At 32.7% G+C, this 23796-nt stretch overlaps 1 protein-coding gene across 1 annotated transcript in view; it reads right to left on the bottom strand.

Annotated features, from left to right (window-relative positions):
* Positions 1-291: 291 nt before the first annotated feature.
* The window catches only part of LOC128230061 (acidic phospholipase A2 PA4-like), a 35259-nt gene continuing 11754 nt past the window's right edge, over positions 292-23796 (bottom strand). The window contains exon 3 of the mRNA XM_052942058.1: positions 292-526. Coding sequence (XP_052798018.1) covers positions 292-526 — 235 coding nt within the window. The remainder of the gene's footprint in view (positions 527-23796) is intronic.

Raw genomic sequence — 23796 nt, 5'->3', positions numbered from 1 at the left:
AGAGAGTTCTTAACATAGACTTTCCTTCTCAAAAGTATACTTAAAGTGTGGATGGCTAAATTTAACCTCATCCCAAGGATTACTGCAAAATGTTTAAAGACCAATACAATATATTTTCATAGTTCACATTGCACCATAAACCGATTTACAACAATAAATGCAATCGTGGTGCGCTTTGAAGTAGAAATATATGTTTTCATTGAAAAATGATGATAGCATCCTTACACAAAGAGTACAAGTAAGAACACCAAATCGCATAGAGTGACGAACTGAAATCGTCATTGCTGTTATTCAAATGCTGGCGGTGATGCTTGCCGCTTCAACGCGCCTGTCGTTCTGTAGGTATGAAGCTTGGTTGATGAGCGTGGCGGTCATCTGGTACCGCTTGCAGCGGCCCGGCAACGTGTACTCCATGCAAACGTCAAACTTCGTGAGCCGGAAACACTTGCTGCCCAGGGAGTTGAAGTAAATCTTGCCAATCATACTGGCCATCGTGGACACGATATAACAGAGACAGCTACGGAACATGCAAGCAGAAAAATATATATACTATTTGTTGTTTTTTCTCCAGGTATGATTTCGTTGTTTTAGAATCCAGTAACGCAGTTCGAACACATATTGTTAAGAAAGTGATTATGCCAACAATCGAACTTAAGACCTTTACGTCGGACTTAAATAAAAAAATAGAAATAAAGTTCATATACGTACCCCATGCGCACTCTAGTGAACAAACTTTGCTATCGTCAATATGATCAAAAATGTTTCTTATATCACAAAATAGGATACGCAATTTCGGTTTTCAAGACGTTTGATTAGCACAGGATGTTGGTAACAAAAATATTTTCTTTAGCATAAATAAGTTAAGGATACTTTTATTGAAAATTGGTACTGCAGATTAGAAAACTCAACTAGATCAACTTTTTATGAAGTATTTGCAAATTTTGAAATGCAATCATGTCTTAACCAAGTAATCATTCAGAAGTATAGAATAACACTTACAAAGTTATGTTCGTCTTCACACCGGCTTGGTATTGAGACTTGTCGATAGAGAAACTTACCAAGAGAAGAACGATTATGCGCTACATGTAATAAGTTAGAAGACGAATATAATTTGTTATTTGAATGGATATTGTATAATGAAATACAAACTAAATATATCAAGAGATACTATAGAGATAGACCAAGTATGTTTACATTTATTCAATTGTTAAAATCTAATAAATAAATGCTAATCTTGTGAAGAAATTAGCTGTATTTATCTTTAATGCTTTTAAAATAACAAAGACACATACCCAAATCCAGGCCAATAAAGGGAGACCTAAATTGCTTTTATGCTGGTCGACTAAATCATATAACCAGTTTCATGAACACGACAAGACTCAATGGTATTGGTATATTTGATCTTGGTGCGATATCAGTGTAAATGTTAAGACTCATAGTGTGCTGGTACTACTAATCCATTAAATTAATGTACAAACCTTTGCACGGAAATGATCAGACGAGAAGGTCAAACAAAGTCGGATACTCTTTTATGTATTGTTTCTAAATACTCTTCCTTATACACTGATATTATTTTTAACTATATTTTATCAATCTGTATGTGTTGTTTCAAATGTTGATTTTTAAAAAGATGAAATCTCGATTCCCTAACATAAATCCGTAGCAGAAGCTATCCTCCGACCCCAACCGCTAATAACATAGTTAAAAACCCACTGGAACGCGAGTTAATTCATTCTTTTATAGAGTGCCGTATCGAGAGAAGTAATCAAATATATTGTGATATAAAGATCGAACACGGCAACCAGGCGATTTTTAACGAAATTTCCAACAACAGTGTATCGAAAGCACGCAACAAGTTCATTATGGAACATTAAAAGACGAGCTCGTAAACACTCCGGAGCATCGCATGAATACATGGCAATGTTTGAGCTACTGCATTTATATGTAGATATCTCAAATGCTGTTTTATCTTGGTTAACAACTGACTCTCGATCTTCGATAATAATTGGTTCACTTGAAAAAAAAATGAGAAGTTATAAAATGTTGAAGATTTCCTTTGCAGATGTATAACGTCCGATGTCCTGTGTTTGCCAAAATAATTTAGGAAATAAATAATTGAGTGTTGAGGTACGTTTTGGCATTTTCTTCTCGTATTAATTCTTCTCGATTATGGTATTGTAGATTTATAAATTTGAACTTGATATGTGTGTATTTCACATGTACAGGTCCACACGATGGAAGTGACATGAAGCAAACAACGCAGATTAACAGTTTTATCTCTGCAACAATAAACTTCTGATATTTAATTTTATTACCCTTTTAATAAATTATACTCTCAGAATGAAAGTTAATCTCATCGTGATATATTTTTAGCAATTTACAATATAACGACCACTATTGCCTATGGAATAATCTGAGCATCTGACAGCTGGGATGACTCACAGTCGATTTATAAACTCGGTATAATATTAATTTTCTTTGTAGACTAGAAACGACGAAATGTTATGTTAATCTTTCTTATAAGGTAGATCGACATTTCCATTTAAGGGACAGTAAACTTGTTGCTTATTGCACATACCAAAAATATAATATTATTGAGTCAGAATTGTTTCCGATTGCGATCTTTAGTATTGTATGGTGTTAAGTTCTTTCAAAGTGTAACATATTTATATTTGGATGATTTGAAAGGGAGTCTGATAGATGAATATGTACAGAATAGGTTTGCAGGAGTTGATAGTTCAAACAAAGAGTGCTAAAACATACAATGACTTTGACCTTGATTGAACCTTTCCTAAATAAAATATCCGATTATTGAACAGAAAACATTTGATATTTATAATTTTAGTGACCTTGACTATAAGTAAGCTGTAAGCTATACAAGCTGTTTATACAGTAAATTTCAATTGCATTTTTAACTTAAAAGAATGGGTCAGACACTGATTCATATTGACAGTAGCATTGACCTTCAATGCCCCTTGTTTTTATAGTTACTTCTTGACATATTTTACATCATATGAACATTTTATTATGCTATATGCACTTAACAAGTCACAATTAGTTTAAAGGATTTGTAATTACACATATTACATAAAAAATATAATCATATTTATTTCAATTCCTGAAGCTTATATATTGTTTCTTATGAAAACCAAATGTTTGACGTTAACCTAAACAACAAACGTGGCGAAGGAAACGGTCATCATGTTGCAATAGTAAAACAATGAACATTTACCGATAATAGAAATGGTACCCATAGAAATAAATGGGTAAAAATCTAATTTCTTTATTAGTAATACACAAACAAAGAAATTATCATAAACAACGCATGCCACAAGTATTTTTTCTCGTTTTATAAAAATAATAGTATACAACGTGCGTGTGTGTGCGCCTGCGTGCTTAATAAATCTCTAAGGATATTTAAGAAGTCATGGAGACACTAAGCTCATACGAATTATTCATCGTTTTATCATGCTAGATATATCCATGGTAATAAATCTGATAACAAAATGTTTTTCTTTCGATAAGTACTATATACAAACACACTATAATACCAATTACATTTGATGCAATGTGGCAACTCTTCGTGTAAAATATACAGGGATAGAAAGGGAATTTGTATGATTCACCAGTTGTTTTATAAAACGGCAAACAATTACAGAAAAAATGAAGATAAATACGATCTGATGTTACAAAAAGGCTATCAGTGCGACCGGAGTTCAAGAGCGACCGATGTTCACATAGTTTTGTTATCTTCGTTACTGACTGCAGATTAACAGTTTTATCCCAAGTTTACTCCTGAACAATAACAAAACTAAAAACATTTAGTCCTACAAAAATGGAGTACAATATCAATGTACGGATAAAAACAAAAGATTATTTATGGTAGAAAGTATTGCAATAATTTCTAAAACATTCAGTCCTACAAAAATGGAGTACAATATCAATGTATGGATGAAACAAAAGATTATATATGGCACAAAATCTTGCAATATTTTCTAAGACAAATGACTTCTGTGGTTCTTTGCGTAAATGAACCGATCATAAATAAAATAATCATGGAAATGTTCGAGTTAACCGAGTGAACTATTTTTTACCAGACACAACACACATTCTGATAAGGTTTCATGAAGATTGGTTAAACAATGAGTTTAAAAAGCAAAATAAAACGGACAAACAATCGGTCACTATAAATGAAGCACACTATATATACACGCAAGAAAAGATGGGTCGGCCTTTTTTGGCAGTATTTGCACTGACGAGCTTAATTGTGTTTATATTGTGTTTCCTGATTTCAAAGAACAAATCAGGGCATACGATAATTAAGCCTTTATGTTTGGTGTTCGGTTCTCATTTCAAAACGTACTGCTTAACCTTGACTGTCAACATTAAATGCAGCATATTTAATGAATATAACAATAACTTAGCTATAGACAGTAACATCAATTTCAAAATATGTACTTTCTTTAATTATCTAATGTTATTATTTTAAAGGATTTTTTATTGGTTGTCCAAAAATGATTTACGCGATTTATTTTATAATAACACAGTCTTGGTACATATTTTACGATTATTTAAAGGCATGTATTGTAGTAAAAGAAGATGATTGGCACCCTTCAACAAAACGTTATGAAGAAAGCTGGATTGATACATTTTGCAAATGTTATTAGCAACAACTGGTGCTTGTTGATAAAACACTTAAACAAGAAGTAAGAATGTCATTAGAGCAATAAAATACATAGCTACAAAAGTGTTATAGTTTACTTTCCCAAGGCAGCGAAAATGATTTATATAATACTTCACCCGTTTCAAATTATTGAAATAAACCACCTAGCAGAATTCAGCATCGTCATCATCATCATCATCATCATCATCATCATCATCATCATCACCACCACCACCATCATCATCATCATCATTATCATCATCATCACCCGGCTTTTTTTTGTCAAGTCACAACTAATGAACCTCTTGACAATGAAATAATTGCACATTGACACGCTGAACTTATCGCATGCTTAATTAAGTGAATCGTTATTCTATCAGTTATGGCAGAATTTTATTTTGTAAATTTCAATTAATTTTATGAATCACAAAACATTCAGCTTATATTTTTCATAGTTAAAATATTAAACAAAACCAACGATTAAGTGATTTTGATAGTCAGCTTTTAACAAAATGATAGTAAATAAAAAAAAATAAAAAAATAGGTATCTGACATATAAAACACAGAGGGAAAGTAGAAACGATTCTTGCAGGAGAATGAAGTTCATGCAGTCAATTTACGAAAACGTATGACAATCTGACATAAATATGCACAAAAAAGACGCTGGTGGCAATTATTTTAAAAACACAACCCCATCTGGCTGACGACTTTAAACAACAGGTTGTAGAAAGTAATTAGTCATTGTATAAATCATGGTCAATGAGACGTTAACACCAAATGATTGCATCTTCTAATTGCATAATTAAACTACTGATGTATTTTAACCTACCATACTCTGCAATACGAGGTAAGTGATCAATTGATACTTAAATTATGGTGAAATCAGCTCCTATCATTATTTCAATTTTTAATAAAGAATCAATAATAATTATTCATCGCTTATTGTACATTTTTCATGTTAGTAATAATTCATCAATAACAAAGAATGGGAAATGCACATGAATACATGTCTGAATTACTTTGCTATTGGATTCAATTACTGCCAAATTCACAAAAAAAAATTGTATTATAACAAATTCCATGCAAGTTTGCACTCCAGTAAGCACATTCCTTCAGAACCATTCTTTAAGATTGTTTTAAGATGTGCCTTCCCAAACGTAACGGCAATTATTCATCAAGAGAATGGCTTTGGCTTTCTTAGCTTTATAACCTACTAATCACCTTTTCTGAGAAGCTACGATGCTTTTTGCACACAAACTAAACATAAATAGAATTTCTTACTTTGATGACGAATAGAAATAAAGTGGCAAAACGGCATAAATTTTTCTTGCGGTAAAAATAGAAGAATCATTTCAAGTGCGGGACCTCAAATACTAATGCTTATTTCTTTGCAGAGCATAGTCATATCAAATAATATATACTAAATAATGGTGCCTTTTATTATTAATAATGAATCAATGTCTGTGTCATTTAACTGAAAAAAAAACATGATGGAAAAATATACGTTTGTTTTAAAAAAAATAGTTTCTGCCTAAAAATGGTCTTATGGTGTAGGTGTCTGCCTCTCACCCAAGAGGTTGTCGGCTCGATTCCCATCGGGGCGTAATTTCTCATGGTCTCTAAAAACGGACACCAGGACTTGGTTTTACCATGGAGTGGGATTCGAGAGTGTTTCATATCAAACTCTTTAAAATAGAACTAAATTGAAGCAATTTTTGTACACTGAATACAATGGCGCTAACTTAAGTGAGACAAAAGAAATGACATAAATACATTAACTATGTGTCTAAAAGCTCTAATACATGTGCCTTTTTATTGCTATGGGTCGTTTTTAGCACCCTCCCCATCAGGTGGCTTGTGGAGCGAAAAGGTCGTCATTACACACTTGTATTTTTATTTACACAATTCTGGGATCGAGGAGTTACAAATATTTCACCATTGTTCCGCGCTGGTCGCAGGGGAGAGAATGTTGAAGGACTTTTTTTGTAAAATGAAGATAACAGAGTGCAAAGAGCATTCTTCGGTGATGTTTATAGCACTGATTTCTTAGTACAAAGTTAGTACATGTCAAATGTTCGTAAATTGATTATCGAGTTACATTTTATTGTTGCCAACGAAACACTATTCATATAGGAGAAAGTTCATTGGTTGAATTCATTGATAAACTGGATATATAGGAAATATGTTAAAATCGTATAAGGCACTGTTAAGAAGGTAATTGTTTGTTTGTTTTACGAGTCATACAAGTTAACTGTGCGCGTGAATATATTGACCAAATTTAAAGGCATATGGCAAATCCACTTATGCCATAATCAAACTTTTGTTTAAAAAATAATTAAAGAATTAAGAACGAAAAATTACATTCAAAATTATAGAAATATATAAGAGCATAAAATATTTGCAATTTCTTTTTGTACTACTAAAATTAACTTTTATATTTTTGCGGAGATTATTTTGTTTTTATTTTTTAGCTTTAAATGATTTTGAATATTTGAGCTATTAAAGCAATGGCATATTCCGTTGCCTTTATCAACATAGCAACACAATTCTTGTATGTTTTTTTTCCTTGGATAGCGAAGTGCTCTGTTTATTGACAGTAATTTAATATATTATATGAGTCAAAGTGCCACAAAATCATATCTGCCGTCTGTGTTTATCAAAACGAATTCGTATGCGTATTTAAATACGAAATTCTGGCACGAGATGTCATTTGCTGCATGCTGTTTGCCGTTCGTAATGTGGAGTATCTCGTAATTTTGTCAGATATTGCACCACTTTACCACTTATGTCAACGTTATAAATGTCTTCCAGATGTCTTACATACTTCATGTTAGAAAGGACAAAAAAAAAACTATATCACACATCCACTTATTGCATTTTGATGTTTATTTTAATTAAGTACACGACATGTATCACTTCGAGAGTAAAAACCTAGCAACAGAGGAAGGCTGGAGAGTATTCTTGGTATTCTATACCGTAATTATGCCACCTCATGTTAAACATAAATTTTAGTTTTCCCTATTTCTGAAAAAATGAAGATGCAATTCGACAAAAATATTAATATCCAGAAAAATAAAATATATTTGCGGTGTTAGGTCGTGTTTTGGAAGGAGAGAGTTTAGAACAACTTGCCAAATGTCGGTTGCAAAACTGGACGGGTAACGGAAGCGCGTGCGGTTAGGATCCACTGGTCGCTTGTGTCCTAAGGTCATGGCGCGCTACTGACACCCATTCCTAGCAAACAGGACAACATTCACACAAATATTTTCACTGGATTCGATTACTAAATCCAATTTATCAAGTTTACATTTCAAAAGCATACAGGGACGCTCACTGTATGAATCGGTTCAGATTGTATTTCGTGTTTTCTAATAGTTTGTTTCCAATTTAACTGTTTCTTGACCAAAATTAGTAAATTACAACGAAAGGTCGCATTTCATTCACAGGTCTTAATGCCAAATTGAACCTGTCGGGCCCGACGATAGATCTCTCCGATACTTTGGCACTTTCATCAAGAGAGCTTGGAGCGGGCTTGTAACTAGGAAATATGTTAGACAGTAGTACATTATATAGGTAAACATTCAATTATTTTAAATAAATTCCACATTATTTGTTATTTTTGAAGTTCTAGCATCTGCTATTGCATGCTATCAACGTACAAGATACAACGTTTTAATTATCCATGAACATTCTTTACATCTGTGAATATTTAAGTGCTCGCAAATTGCTCAATAAATTGAAACATTTTGTATTATGTGTAAACTTGACAAACTGAAACTTAGAAGCAGTGGATAGCTGGTCTCAGAGTGGACATCTTCCACGAGAGCATTATGTAGCAAGGCGGTCAACGGCGCCGCTAAAACCCAAACAACGTTCCAAGCGGGGCACATTCGATAAGAACAGCGTGCTAAAATTTGGATGAAGTTTTGCGATAAGGGCGACCTGGCCCGCTGCTATGACGACCTGGGTCCTGACATGGGGTTGGCTATTAGCTGCAGGGACCATAACTGCTACCCCTACGCCACGACTGCTACCCCTAGGAGATCCCAACGTTTACCTCCCAGTAAGGACACACTTCATACACAATGAGACGAACCTGAAAACAGTGGAAATCTCGTTTCAGAGTAGACATTTTTCACCAAAGCATAATGTAGCAAGGCGGTTTACGGCACCATTTAAGCCCAAACGCCGGTCAAAGCGGGGCACGTTCGATATGAGCAGCGAGCTGAAACTCCCGCGGACAAAGCGGTGCGAAACAATATACGAAGGCATTAATAGTATATTCCCGAGAGAAAGTCTTAGAATATATTTTGCTCCAAATACCAACGTTAAGCGTTGCGAAGGCATGTTTTGGTCGCGACCGGCTTTGGCAGTCACAAACAAAATATAGCCAAATTTATCGATGATGAGGATGATAATAAAGATAATGATGAGGAGGATTGCCCATATCAGAATTCCCGAGAGCAGACAAAAGATATCATCGACTAGCGATGGACTGACGATCGAGTCATGGATCGACACCAAAACGGTGCATCGAAAACAGCTAATCAACCGATCGCCTAAAATGAATTAATTTACCTTGCATTTTTTAACCGGCATGTAGAAACAACTCTGCAGACACTTTAAAACTACAATAAATAAAGTACTATTTGTGCTAGAGATTAATATCAAAATGTTACTTTCCTTAGAAATAAATTAGCCATGATTGCAGTGCAGAAAACAATGTCAGTTGGATTTACATTTACCAGATTAGTGAGATGAAACGTAAACAAACGTTAACTCTTTTGGCAGAAATTTTAAACTTATGCAAGTCCTACCTTTTCTATTTGATATTTTTACATCGTTTCGTTGCTTGATGAATTATTGGTACCAATTGAATAATATTAAATTGATTACAATATAATCAGGTATATTATTCTAATTCTGTTTTTGAAGAAAACAATTTATGAATTTCAAAACTTAGCTGATATCAGTGTATGCTGTTAGTTTTATCCGAAAGCCTTCATTAATATTATTGCATTTTTTTAATTAATAAGTGCGCTGTCCTTAATAACATTTTTAATTATTGTATGTCGTATTTAATAACCTCTTCTCACGAGAGCTGAGCTGAATGGAGTGCCATTTTCCTATATTATAATTATTTATCAACAATATCAAATAATCTGTAATTAGTTTGACATATTTCAAATCTTAATGATGAGCTGCATTTTATTTTTCACTTCAAACAGAAAAGAATATTGTATGAGTAATGGTAGAGTGGTTTGCCGTACCATGTTTCAGGCGACATTGGAATGTTTCACAACTCAGCGTTAAATAATAAAAAAAATGCAGATTTGTTATGAACGGAAATTCGTTTGAGGGAAAACAAGTTGTCTAGCTCGTTTTTTTTTGGTTAATTGATATATTCATATGCCTAATGTATTTAATATTGATGTCAAAGTTCTTTAAGCTTCAATCGACAAAATTGACAAATAGATTAAACTTTTGAAAATTTGAAATGAATGGAAGAAGGTTAGAAATTAATTTATTCATTTAAAAGTAAAAAAAAGCTTTTTATTTCTGTATGAAACTCATCGGCACCACAACTTGAACAATGGTTCTTTGGATCAGAAGAATCTAGAAAAATGCGATCCGCCGTTATGAAAGATGAAAGACACAGCGTTTTATTAAACATCAACACATTTATAAGTGCACATTAAAGCACAAATTGACAGCACTTAAACGTTTGTATGTGTATTATCACAAGGTCACGCAATTATACTTAAGAGTCAGATCTTTCTATCAGGTATGATTTCAAGAGATCTAGTTAAACATTGTATATATGTATATGTTTCAATAAGGAAGGAATTAAAATAGTGCAGTACTACTATAAAAACCTTTTCCTTGGTACAAACTTATTTCCGCCATTCTTAGAAAAATGGCCACCTGAACAAAGAAGAGAAAGTACTTTGACTTTATATCAGTATTACAACCAAGCTTGTATGTATAAAGATACATATTGACCGTATCATTTCATTACTCGTTCATATAACATATGAAAAGACTGCAAGATGTTAACTAATTTTACAGACGGGGCAAAACAAGGGGTTAAGTTAAGTTGGATGCGTTTTTACAGTGGTTGCATTAATCAGTCCTGAACGGCCGTCAGTCAAACCGACATATATTCCATATTAGAGGTATACATCTATCATATATAGAGTATACATGTAACATACGTGAAACACATTATTGCCTTGACGTCGTTGACTAAACCTTCATGACATATCGCAGACTAAACAAAACCCTGATCGGATACCTCTACCAAATAGAAATAAAAAAGTAACGCCTGTTTGAAGGTAAGCGTTACATATTATATCAAGATAACGGCATACTTCAGAGCTTCATTGAACAACTATATGCTAAAATCCAGGAAAAACAACGGTATTATTATTGTTTAAAATATGGAAAAACAACATTTCGAATGCATTAAGTGCAAACTCACTTGCTTATGCTTCAAATCGGGTATTATTACGCGCATCTAGGGCAATGTTTATATTCACTACGGTGTAGCGTCTATGTTAAAAAGAACCAGGGGCTGTTTTCATGAAACATCATAACCTTAATGTTCTACTTAGTAGACATATGCTCTTTTTTAAGTTGAATTGAAGTAAAATTAACGTTGTTCAAACGCCCAAAAATATTTCATAAGCAAGAACATGACCTATATAATAAATGTATACCAATAAATGTAATAAACGGTAGACGGGCTTATCTAAAAATAATGATTTCCCTCAATTAATAATCTTCAATAAGAGGCTTTGTAATTACGGGGGCAGATGTTTTATTTACTTGGCAAAAAATATAAATAAAATATAAAAATTAATTTAATATGACAACAAAGTAAATATGCTGTCATTTTGTATCTTAAGCCTTTTTCGTATATTTATCAATGATCGGAAAATTGAGATATTGTAGAATTTTCCTGTTATCGGTTTGTTCAATTTGATATTTTTTACTTTGTTTTATTGTTTAATGGATCACTGGTACAAATTAAATGGTATTTAATTGACTACAATATTATAAGATAAAGGTGTATTTAACTAATTCTGTAATTTTCGATTCATTTTTTGGATGAAATTCAAAACTAAGCTGTCTTAAGTGTTTGATGTTGTTCCTTCCTGACACCCATTACTATCATTGCATTTTGTTTTCATTTGAACAGAAAGCTGTCCTTAAAATATTTGTACATTTAGAATTTTCAATTACTGACAGTAATATCGTATTGTATTTAAAAACCTCTTCTCAAGAGAGCTGTGTTGAGTGGAGTGCCATTTTCCTATACTATAATTATTCAACAAACATAACAAATAATCTGTAATAAGTTTGACAAATTATCAAATCTTGAAGATGTTCTGCATTTTATTTGTTCAAATAAAACAGAAATGTTTATTGTATGAGTAGTGGTAGAGAAGTTTACCGCACCATGTTTCAGGGGACTTTATAATGTTTCACGGGTCTACGTTAAAAGATTAAAATGCAGATGTGTCATTATAATAAAATATATTTGTTAGAGGATGACAAGTAGGCCGGATTGTGTTTCATGCATTTATTATATTTATGGCTGAGTTAAGTTTGCGTAATGGAAAATTGAATATATAGGTCAAATGCCCTAAAGCTTTAATCGACGAAGTAAACAAATAATTACGCTTCTGAAGATCCTGGAAATGAAAGGAATAAGATTAAACTTATTTTTATATATATAATTAAGAGGAGCATTTTCTTTTCTTTTTATAAAACAAATCGGCAGCATGATTTGAACAAATGTCCTCTAGGTTAAAAGTCATAGAAAAATTCAATACGCCCTCGTGATAGGTACCGCATTTTATTAACTTTCAACACATTTATTAGTGCATATTAAAGTGAAAGTTGTCAAAACTCAAAGCTTTGTACGTGTTTTATTAATCACACAAATATACTTTATATCCAGATTTTGATATCAGGTATGCGTCCAAGAGTTGTCTGAGTCATGTGACCAGTGTACGCCCGTGTTTGCTGATTTTGAATGCATGAGGTTAGCAAACTCACGTACTTAGACTTCAAATAAAACCTTTAAATGTAAAAGGCATGCATGAAGAAAAAAACACATAATTCACACATTGTATCATACCTGTGTTTTCAATAGAAAAACAATCAATTTATCAGTTTAATACAGAAGAAACTTGAGTGTGTTTTTTTCCAAAACATTGATTAATAGTACCATTTGAAGTAAGTAAAATGTGAAATTGACGATAACGTGCACTGTATGAAGGATTGACACAAGTTTAAAAGTATTATTATTTGGCAAACATGCATATGGCCATGTTTTCATACTATCTCGAAATGTAACACATTTTAATTCCCATTTACTAATATCTTTAACAAGAACATTTAGATGTCGACTGGTACGGTTTTTTTATGAGGCATGCATCATGATGATTGCTGATGGACTTCAAAAGCTGATTAGGTGAAGCCTGTTTTACTAATGATAAGAAATACATAAATAACTGTGCATTGCTTTTGATGAATAACAGTGCAAAAAGACAAATGAAGCAGAGGAAACGCGAAAGGACGGGTGTGAGTCACATAGTAACCGGTGGAATAAAAGGGAATATACATTTTAATTATTTGGGTTCGAGTATCCTAATCAGTTAATTTTGTGCATAAATATTAGAAATACGAATTGCTATAAATGGACATATTGACACCTGAAACTTTGAATGTGTTATGTGCATATTCCTTGACTGTTAATTTATCAAACATTGTGTCTGTTTTCAACATTAGACCAACGATAAATATTTTTTGTGGCGACAGATATTGACTTGAAACTGGCCAGGAAGTCTTAGAGTCCATAATGGATTTTGATTGGTCGTTGATTAAGATATAGCAGCTACACAAATGAAGTATATTCATTCACAAAACCTTTATTTATCTATTTAATGCCGACATTATCAGGGTTTTTAAATGTGACTTCTACAATTTTGTATTTGGGTGTATGTTTTTGATTCACATCTGCACGTTTTCTTTCAACAATTACTTGCCAGTATTATGAGCACCTTTACAGTTATACCCGCAAACATTTGTGCTAAACATTTTCATGCGTTAGTTTCAAACTTCAACAATAGGCCAAGGAGGCAAAGTCATTTCAACCACATCCGCTGAATTAATGAGGGGTCAACATCTTTTGCTGACCAAATATCTAAAAAAATAAACTTGACCGCCCAACGGCGCCTTATTGTCAAATTTGCATATATTCTAAATAGACAAGCATCTTAACATAAGTTTGTGGTATTTATAAACCTCCCATAGATATTTCTGAACCTTGTCATGATAGAACTCACCGGATTAAAAGTATACAAAAGGTTGCCCGCGCGGACTTGATGGGGTTGAGGTGGGAGGTTCAAATTGGCCGAGTGAACTTTCTTATATCAATATCGTGCAACATACAATATTCGCCCGTATGAACCATTTCAAAGTTCTCATTTTCTAAAGGAAGAACACCCAAACCATTGAACCATATTTTAAGCCAAATATATTTCTGTTCTGTAGGCGGGGCACAAGACAAACGCTGGCCCAGAATAGCATATGCCCCGCGTTACTCAGATTCCTAGATCAATCCGTGATGTGAACACCGTAGTTGGCTACATAGACCCGTGATAATGATATTAATTTTCGTAAGACAAGATTAATTCATTAATGGTGATGATGGTAATGGTGATTTACTTCAGTATAGATATTTATGTGTTCAAAGGGCCGGAGATACACGGAAGTACACAAGAAATAGCAAGACGTAACAGTCAAATCAAGTGAATCATCCGACTTATTTTAAGGGTACATTAATTTTACAGGTGCTGCATTTTGTAGCAATCACATACGACAAATCATTGTTTTAATCTAGATTCAATAATGTGCACAGACCACAAGATGTTTCAACCTGTCACCATCATTGCTCAATCGAAGTTTATGAATTTTGTTTTGCAAGGCGTGTGTTATTGTGAGAATTTACTGCACTTTTCAAAAACAATAAAGAATTGAGTTAAGATGAAAGAATATAATTATATTATTAATAGTATTAATTTTACGCTCAGGTAACATGGGGGAAACTCTGATTTGTTTAAGTACTTTGGACTTTTATTTAAGGCATGTTACCTAGACAATCGTTTTAAGTTCGACACAATAGGTTGATGTTTAAATTTACGTGATTATTTATGTATTTTGTGCTAAAGTGGGATTTTATCCTTAAATGTCTTGTTCTTGTTCTAACATGTGCTTCAAACTTTACGGACTCTTGAACAGGGTGTCATAGGGTATCGCAGCTATTGTACGAGGTACAAGTTTCTTAGATCTGTTTTACTATATTTTCAAAACATGAGGCAAAACTGTATTGATCTGTTCTTTTGCAATAACAAACACAAAGATAGAGGTTTGTAAGGAAATTGTTAAATTATTTTATTAACTTATTTTTTTTTACCAGATCAATTAACAAATAATAACTTTAAACATATAAATAAAGTCAATTGAATTGTTCAAGTAAATCATAAAACGTATAAAGGTGATTCAGATATTATTTATGTTTGAAGTTAATTGAACATACATAAAATAAAAGCAGCAAAAATAACCCTCAATTACAAGCTTGTATAACATAGAAAGTAAATCATATTGTGGTATCGATTCAAACGTCTTTTTAAATTATTGCTTTCAATGATAAACACCACAATCTCTTGGTGCACGCAGTACAGGTATTACAAAAGGAATAAATATACGACTGAGGCTACTATGCATTAACACTTTACATTGATTGAAAATATTCTCGTTATAATAGCGAGAAAATGGTTCGAAATAAACCTTAAACCTTTTACCGGTAATTGACTTCTATGATTCATGACTCTCATTGGATTTCGTTTTTATTAGAAAAAGCTTAAATATTAAACTCCGAATGATTTTTTTGTAGATGGAGAGACATGTTTGATAAGACACGGTAAATATGTATTTTAGCGCATTTTATTAAGATTGACAAACGGTGTACTGTAACAAAAAAGAACTTTCAGCAAAACATATTTGACATTTGTTTGGCAATGATAATGTAGAGTTTAAGTCTACCAGATAGATTAATTTAGTAACCAAAGACTGTCTTGTGTTTATTAGGCCAATGAAGCACTATACCTAAATTTATCCTATCTTTTAATTTCAAACACAATTTGAATTAAAGCTCCCTTCATTAGTACCGGATTAAGGAATATTTACGTCAAAGCACAGCTTGACCAGCGAAATCCTTTCATTCCTATCCCAAAATCAATACAAGTACCAACTAGTATAACTAAGGGATTGCATCACAACATGTGTAGGCTGCAAAGCTCAATAAATAAACTTAACTAAAATTACCTTGCTTCTGAGAAGAAGACTTCTGCGAATGGCTATAACATAATTCATATGACCTTTTCAATATATTTCTCATAGTTGTCGAACACTAACAGACTGTACACGAACCATGCTTTTGGTAGCGCATATTTACGTCCAAAATTTGTTTTTGAAAAAAAAGCTATATATTTCATCCTTACTGTCCGATTATTTTGTTTTGTTTATTGTGCATATGTCATTTTAATTCTCATATATCAACGACCAATGAATGTTAAAATGCAATAATAATAATAATATGTTTTTATTGTCAAAATATCAAAAGCTTAAAAGCCTTGCTGTCTGTTATATAATAATGCAACAGCGTCTTTCTTTCGAACCATTATAATAGTTTTACGGTGTACCCTACTAATAATTACATGCAATAATTCAGCCAGAAACCAAGGTTTCGGCTATCTTAGTTTACGACCTACTGAACACTTTTTTCTGATTAGCTACTTTGCTTTTTGCACAATGACTTGAAGAAAAAAGAGTGCATTTTTTTTTATGACGAATTGTAGTCATAAGCATAATAGTTTCACTTCATAACTTGTTCTGGCATTTTAATGGGTTTGAATCATTTTTAGTGAACTACCACCCATACTTTTGCTCAATTCCCAGTCGAGCGGTTACTTGACGTTAAACTAATGTCGGTTTTGTTTTATTTAAGAAAGGTTTTAAATTAAAACAATAAGAAGAAACATTTAGTATTAAAGAACGTTCTGTATATTGAGTTCAGTGGCCATGAACATTTAATCGTCGGCTTTTCAAGCTCGTGGGACAAGACCCGTGATATAAACTTTTTTATATAACACAGAAGCAAAGTATGCGTATAAAGCTGTCAAACATAGTTCATTATGTCCGTAAAAGGAGTATATTTGTTTTTGGACTAAACAAATACATTGTGAGTAACTTGACATCTTCATTTTGTTTTGCCAACCTTAATTAATCAGCATATATTGTTGAAGTATTCATTTTAACTAGAACATCGTATTAAAATGCTGTAATTCTAATCATGTCCTATTTCATTTTTGGTCGAGCTTCGGGTCTTTTTATGTCGCTTCAAACCGAGCTATTTGGGATATTTGGGCGAAGAAATCCTTATTTCATTATTTGTTTTTTTTTAATTGACATAATTCTTGGATCAAAGAATAATAAGTATTTTACCCATACTTATGTGAAAAACTATAGAAACAAGCTAAGTAGCAAAATGTTTAAACATAAACTCGGTTAAATGGCACTGGGTAAACGCCAAAGACATAGAACACAAACAAAAACAATCACAACCAAGAAACATGGAAGAACAGCACAAACCTTTACAAACAGCACAGTACCTATATACTATATTTTTTTTAAAAACTAGTAATGCTTTTCAAGGATTTTGTGGTACCTCCTTGGAACGGGCAGTAACATGTAAATTTACTGGGATTTTAAACCAGTTTACGTGCACAAACCTCACATGTTCCACGCCGGTCGAAAGGAATGGAGCGTTGATGGCTTCTGTCGTAAAAATGAAGTTAAAAGAACGCCAAGTGGAGCCATTTTTTAATTACGTATTTGAGTACTAAATGACTGTGTCGCATATGTTTGTAAATCAACACCAAGTAGCATTAATATCAAGTTTGTTAAACACATACAGATACAAAGAGTGTGACTGTACGTTATAGATAACTTGATATAAACGGCAAATCATATTAAAATCGCACCTGGCTATATTAGGGAAGAGGTGGTGTTTGCTTTCATCAGCTGGTCGCCCAGTTCGTGGCTCAAATTGCCATTTGTACAAGGCGTATAATTTAACTCTGGCCATAATCATAAACTTTCATTTTATAACTCCTACTGCTACATACAGCTTAAAACTTAAATGGATTCTCTGTTACGCTAGCTTTATGTTTAACAAGCTATTAATGGATATTCCGTTACCTTTAGCAACCTATGAACTATGTTTACTTAAGATAGTTCAATACTGTTGATTGGCAGTAATGGATATATTATATAATATATGTAATGGATACTTACAAATGTAACATATTTGTGCATGCTTAAGGTATCGTCTGTGTCAGTGGCTGTGAAAATTTAGCGCGAGATGCCACATGCTGCATGCTGTCGCTCGTTTGTCATACGTAATGTCGTTGAATACGGTCAGCTATTGCAATGTTTTACCATTTATGCCATCGACAATTGTCTGAACGTCTTATTGCACCTTGAAAAAGTCTTACTTACGTTGCTTCTATTCATCTTGAATATTGTCGCAAAAGCGATTAGTTTAATGCTTGGCAGCGGGATCTCAATCACACAATTGTATTTTGATGCTTATTCAAATTTAGCAATAATATGTCATATGTATCGCTTTGAGAGACAAAATTCCAAACATCAGAGGAGGGTAGGAGCTACCAATATGTTAAAATATATTTAAGTAAAGATATAGATGCACGTTTTGACATTTATTAATAATATCAAGAAATATAAAATATAGTGAAGTTTAACGTTGTGTTTTGGAAGGTACGTATGTGGTACAAATTGTCAAAACTCGATCCATATCTGTGGCATGTGTTTGTTACTGCTAAACCGGCCATTTCCAAGAAACACTTTGTCACAATGCTTACTATATTGTTTTCGATATTTGTTTGTTGCAAATAACATTCGGACGCTATTTTAACGACTTTATATGTTGTTGGTAGCCTCACAGTCGCAGTGGAGCAGGGAGTGGAAGCGGTTATTGAAGAGGTTGAACCGTGAGGTAAACAGTGATACCACGTAGGGGCAACAGTCGTGGTCCCTGTACCGCATGTCCAATTCCATGTCCGGGCCCAAGATGTCATTGCAGCGGGCCAGGTCACCACATCCGCATAAAACCACTGCCTTTTTGTAAAAGTTTGTATCAAAGTATATACAATATACTTCTTAAACTTTGACCGAGTTGGAAAGGAATTCGTTAAAAAAGCCATACACTAAACAGCTGTAATTTCCATTTCCCATTACAAAGGATGACTAAGGCAGGATATTACACGATGTTCAGGTCCATGACATTTGGTAATTCATTATTTATTATTCTATTTATCAGTATCACATCTTCAATATACGTATTCGTGGCAGGTATAATATAACCTGCATTTATTTACAGCATTGGACACATTTAGCCGGCATAAGTTTGGAAGAAAATAATCATTAATGTCTAAATAAGACGACCTAAAAACATTTAGAATATCAAGAAAATAGAACTGTACCGTTAAAGGTGGCTAAACATACATTTCATACTGCAGATTAAACCAAATCGAAAGCGGATACCTTACCATAATATAAAAAAATAAGCATCGAATGTTTTAAGGTGTCTGTTATATCTTATCTCAAAAGAAAGTAATATTTTATAACACCATTGAACAATTATGGGCTACATCCAGTACATATAAACGCATTGCTATGTATGTGGTAATTACTTGGAAGATTGTTCTTGAATTTTAAAATAACACAAAATTAAATAAGATAGCATAGTCTTATAATGTAACAGCGGTTATCATAACACTCCAAAGATGATGTACCACCGAAGAAATAGAATGCACGTATGAATACATGGTCATACAAGGGAAGGGGCACCATGAGGAATAAGACAAACCGCAAAATGTGTTGTCTACATGTAGGAACATTTTACAAAATCCCAGGGTGCGGGTTGTTCCAATTATCAAATGATAACTTCTGCGGATGAAAACGACCCTTAATGTCAGCTTCGTAAATTTTTGCTGAGATTTAATTTTAAACATGTGTCATTAAGTGTGATCAAATCAATATATATTGTTCAATGATTTGGATTCAATAGCATTATAAGTATGAGTAAAATCGACAAAAAATGGGGGTAATTGCAATGTATAAAACTGATTATGTAATGAATATGTTCAAATAGTATTAGCGATAAACGTCATATGTATTCATCACTTGTGCATGTATGCCATTATTTTATTTTTAACAGCGTTTGTTTAGGAAATAATCTTATTAAAAGTTGTCCGAAAAGTTACATATCCGAACTCGGAAATTTACATTGTTTCCATTGTACATTTTAGTTGTATTTTTTTATTTATTGGAATAATACTCTATATATATATATATATGTATTTGTTAGAGAAACCCAAAACTATGGTGTATATATCACTATCCTTTTTGAATAAGTGATTCTGATGAAAAACTTTAAGAAGTGGTCGTTATAACAAACAAAATTAATTAGGCAATTCTTTTTGGGATCGAAATTTTGACACATTCATATTAAATAGGAAAAAAACATTGACACGATATTAGAACCAATGAACACTGCTTTTAATTATTTATAACAGGTATGTAGTTGTTTTCGTGTGTTTTTATTGAAATTGATAAATAAACTTTGTTTAATGGATAGCTAGTATCCTAAATATAATACTTAATTGAGAACATTAAAATAAAGATAGATAGTTCTGTCTTACGTTTAATGTTTTTTTCTGTTAGTTTCAAGTGGAAAAGTAGCTAAACTGTCATCAGTACATGTTTTTAACAGTACATCTTCCTTTACATTTTTTTGAATTATAGTTTTTAATTACTGACAGAGTAGACATTGTATTAAGTATCAAATAACCTCTTCTCAAGAGCTCAGATAAATGGAATGTCATTTTCCTACAATATAAGCATTTATCAAAAATATAAAATTATCCGTAATTAACTTACAAATGTCCTGCATTTTCATTATCAAATTTAAACACAAAAGAATATGGAGTGAGTAACAGAAATATGGCTCTTACTTTATGCAATCTATATATTCATAACAGAGTCTAGTATGCATGATGTCATTTAATATATATGCCAAAGTCATTTCAGCTTTAATTGAGGAAGAAATCGAAATAGAAAAGAAAATCTGAAATGATTTGAATATACAGAGCAGTATTTTTCTAAATTATTATTTTCTTTAAAACCTGAACCTATGTCCTCTGAGTCAGCAGTCATGTTTGTAAATATATACACAATTATAAGTGTACATTGTAACGAAAATTGTCAGCTTATATATTTATCACATGATCACGCAAAAATACGTGTCATATTTTGCTTTCATTTATGTTTTCAGGAGTCCTTATTGAACCCGTTTCATCTAAAACAAATATTCTTAAATAAAAGGACCATGGTGTCATTTAGGGAGGCAAAATAGTGCAATACAACTGTTAAAACAATTTCAAGGGTACAGAATAGTTCCTGGGATTCTTGACAGATTGAGCCCCATCGATCCAATATCCCTTTAACTTTTTTTCACTTTAACCAAGTGTATTATATTTAACGATAAATGTTGACCGTATCATTTCTAAAGAAATTAATTTGACCAAAGAACGGACTGAGATTCACATTCAAAATTTGTGACTGACCTTTCATTCGGGGAAAAGCTACGGATAAGCTTAACCCACGCAGAAATACTCATCAATTGTACTTTATTCGATATAACGGCGTATGGGTACGAATGCTAAGGAAACTACAAGGACAAGACTTGAACGGTTTTATAACACAAACGAATACTGGCGAACCAGTGTGCTCTTTCTGCACCACTGCTGAAACCGGCGAGCACAGATTGACATCATTTTGTGTTTTAGTCTGATTGTAACTGGTATGGGCCGATTCATTGACCGGCCTACGCCCGAGTACGCTGATTTCGAATTTCTGAGGTTCTCACTGATTTAGACTTCAAATAAAGGTGTGCGATGTTAAGGCATTAATTTTGAAAACTAGATAAATATACAGATTGCATCACACTTGTGTTTGTAATGATAAGTAAAAAAATAAGTGATCAGTTTACAGTTTAAAGGTATTTTTTGTTCCAAATCATTCAAAGACAAAACCATTTGAAGTAATTAAAACGTGCATTTGAGTATGAAAAGGTTACACAATCGTAAAGCATTATTGCTTTGCATTTTAAATTTCACTATTATATTTGCCCCAAAAGTTATACAAGTAGGCTTGATAATAACGATAATTCAGTAGTTTCACTTGAATAAAACCAAATATTGTAATAACTGTACAATGCCTTTAAATGGCTTACAGGACAATACGTTGGTTGACCTAGAGTACACGCGAGAGACCGGGTAGGGGTCACGTAGTACGCGTTCAAAGAGAACGGACGATAATTATTGGGTTTCGATTTTCCTGAGCAGTTAATTTTTTCATAAATAAAAATAAAGAACATTTTCAGTGATGGGCTTTTTATCATGTTGACACGTGCAAAGTTTGAAGGATGTTTCAGTGTTCAAATTCTTTAATGCTTTATTTATCATACATTGGGTTAATGTTCCATACTAGTACAATGGTAAAACAAGCCTTCGTGGTAAAATATTAATAATTAGAAACCGGCAATGAATGTTGAGTTCATAATTTATTTTAATAAGTCGTTGGTTCAGAAATAACAACATCAACAACAATGAAGCATATTTCATTTATTTATCAAATTACTTCCCATTAAATTACTTTTTTAAATGTGACCATCACAATTTTTTTTGTATTTTAAAGTACGTTTTTGATAAAAAAAATCTGCATGTATAGGTATTTGTGTTACTTTTGAAAAACACAGGACAGTATCCTGCTAAACGTTTGGAATATAATCGCAAACTGATCACATTGTTTTAGTGAAAGCCGTTTTTCAAGCATATCGTCTTCTTTAACTTCAAGGTCAGTCCTATCATCCAAAAGCAATACTTGGCGTACATGCTATAATCATAACTAAGTTAACGAATTTAATAGCATTTAAATTTTGATAATACTTCAGCTGCTACTAGCTCATTTTGCGGTCATTTAAACCGCTTTGGTCGGATCAACCGCTGAATTAATGTAGGGTAATCACCATAATTGACCTGAGATTTCAACAAGATTAACTTGACCTCCAACCGGCCTGGCATTGCCACAAAATCGAAGTTTTCATCTGTAAACATTTCATACATTCTTAAAAGATAAACACTCTTAGGATTAACATGGATTTGAAACATTCTTTATTTTTTCCAAACAAACCTTAATTAGATTCTTTGGAAGGGGCACACAACAAACGTTGATGGTTGCATCCCCCTGAGATGAATATCAAACCTAACAGCAAATTCATATCATAACAAGGAACATGGTTATGATGGTCATGGTGACTTACTTCTGTATAGATATGTTATTTGTTGAAAAAGCCCGAGGTTCTTTGTCTTTATGGAACAATTTTCAATGCCTGTTGATTGGTGAAACATTACATTGCACTAAAAAAAACATTAATATCACGATAGCAAATCGGAGTACATTTAAGACAAAAAGCATTTAAACATTCAAAAAGTATCAAAACTGTTTGTTTGTCTATTTGAGTTTGTTTGTGATATAATAAGTCTTATCTTAATATGCGCATCTCTTAACAAGCCGGAGGTTGTACTTGGCAACCCAAAAATAATAATATGTAAGAGTATGCAAACAAATTGCATACTCAGGCTGATTTTAAGAATACACTCCTATATAAAATACAACTGCTAATTTCGTTGAGAGTTGTGAACAATTTCAGATTTCGATGACAGTTTTTACGATTGCTTGTTTCAATAACAGTTATTTAATTGCTGTTTGCTTAAGAGTTACTGCGAATTGCGTTTTGCTGAATTGGCTACAAATGCTAATTTCGATGAAATTTGGTACAATTGCTAATTTCGTCGAGAGGAGCTACTCTTGCAAATTTCGTTGTGGTTTGTTCCAGTTGCCAAATGTTCTGTAAT

The sequence above is a fragment of the Mya arenaria genome, chromosome 4 (genome assembly GCF_026914265.1).
Source record: "Mya arenaria isolate MELC-2E11 chromosome 4, ASM2691426v1".
Classification (NCBI taxonomy): domain Eukaryota; kingdom Metazoa; phylum Mollusca; class Bivalvia; order Myida; family Myidae; genus Mya; species Mya arenaria.
Note: the sequence above shows the minus strand (reverse complement) of the source record. Positions and strands in the feature narration are given on the sequence as shown.